This window comes from Sprattus sprattus, assembly GCF_963457725.1.
Source record: "Sprattus sprattus genome assembly, chromosome: 11".
Lineage (NCBI taxonomy): Eukaryota > Metazoa > Chordata > Actinopteri > Clupeiformes > Clupeidae > Sprattus > Sprattus sprattus.
This window is the reverse complement of record NC_137909.1, coordinates 22,562,110-22,563,097: the sequence shown is the minus strand read 5'-3', so window position 1 is coordinate 22,563,097 and position 988 is coordinate 22,562,110. Positions and strand designations below refer to the sequence as shown.

The 988-nt window shown below is 50.9% G+C and overlaps 1 protein-coding gene across 1 annotated transcript in view; it reads left to right on the top strand.

Annotated features, from left to right (window-relative positions):
* gtf3c4 (general transcription factor IIIC, polypeptide 4) overlaps positions 1-630 on the top strand; it is a gene marked incomplete at both ends in the record, with an annotated part of 28,236 nt that extends 27,606 nt beyond the window's left edge. Inside the window, one exon of the mRNA XM_080847527.1 lies at positions 386-630. Within this exon, the coding sequence (XP_080703653.1) occupies positions 386-630 (245 nt within the window). The remainder of the gene's footprint in view (positions 1-385) is intronic.
* Positions 631-988: the final 358 nt, after the last annotated feature.

Here is a 988-nt window from a genome sequence, read left to right as displayed (position 1 = left end):
TAAACAGCCCTAATCATCTCCCTTAAATCCTTTTCATAAACAAACAAAATAAACAAAAACAAAACATGACAAAAAAGCCGCTGCCGCCCCCGCCGTTCTCTCTATCTTTCTTTCTCTCTTTCTCGTTCTTTCTCTCTCTCTCTCTCTCTCTCTGTATTCCTCTTTGGGCTTAAGGCTCTCTGAGGAGTGATGCCGCGCAACAGAAAGAAAGACAGAGAGAAAAAGAAATGGAGGGAGGGAGGGAGAGAGAGACATTAGCATATAAACTGCGAGGCAGGAATTGTCATGGGCGGCACATTTAGACGCGGGGAGACTCGGGCGGAGGCCATTTTCATGTGCAAATCTCTGCCGTGCCGTTGACGCGCCCCCATTATTATTTCATCAGCGGCGCTGAGAAGCGCTCCCCGCGTTCCTCCGCCGCATCCCTTCGCCGCATCCCTCGTGGATGCTTCCGGATCCCAACACCACCAGCAGCAGAAACCAAACCTAGCCTCTAACACCCCCTCTCCTATAACCATTTCGGTGGAAAAATACTCCCCCACCCAGCACAGCACTGTTTACAGCGCCACTAAAAGCGACAACCAACAGGGAAACGTGGCTGAGAACCGCATAAGCCCCCACCAGTCGTGATTGCTGCCGTAACGGCTGTTCTGGGCATTGGGCTTCTTGTAAAATGGTGAAGGGAGTGAGCCAAGGGCTAGTGGGCTTTTAAAGGGGAGATTGGGCGGGAGGGATTACAGCCAATTAACCGGCCTCTGCATGAGCCTTAAGCCTGAAGGGAAGGAGGAGCGGAATGATGGATCGAAAGAAAGAAGGACAGAAGGAAGGAAGGAAGGAAGGAAAGAAGGAAGGAAAGAGGGGGGGGTGGTGGTGGTGTAGGGCCTCTGGTTTCTGATTCAGAGTGCTGCTGCACAGTATGTCAACAGTCTTTATGGTGCATGTGTGAATATAAAGCTGTGAAACATGCTTTTTTCCACAGTGTGGCATC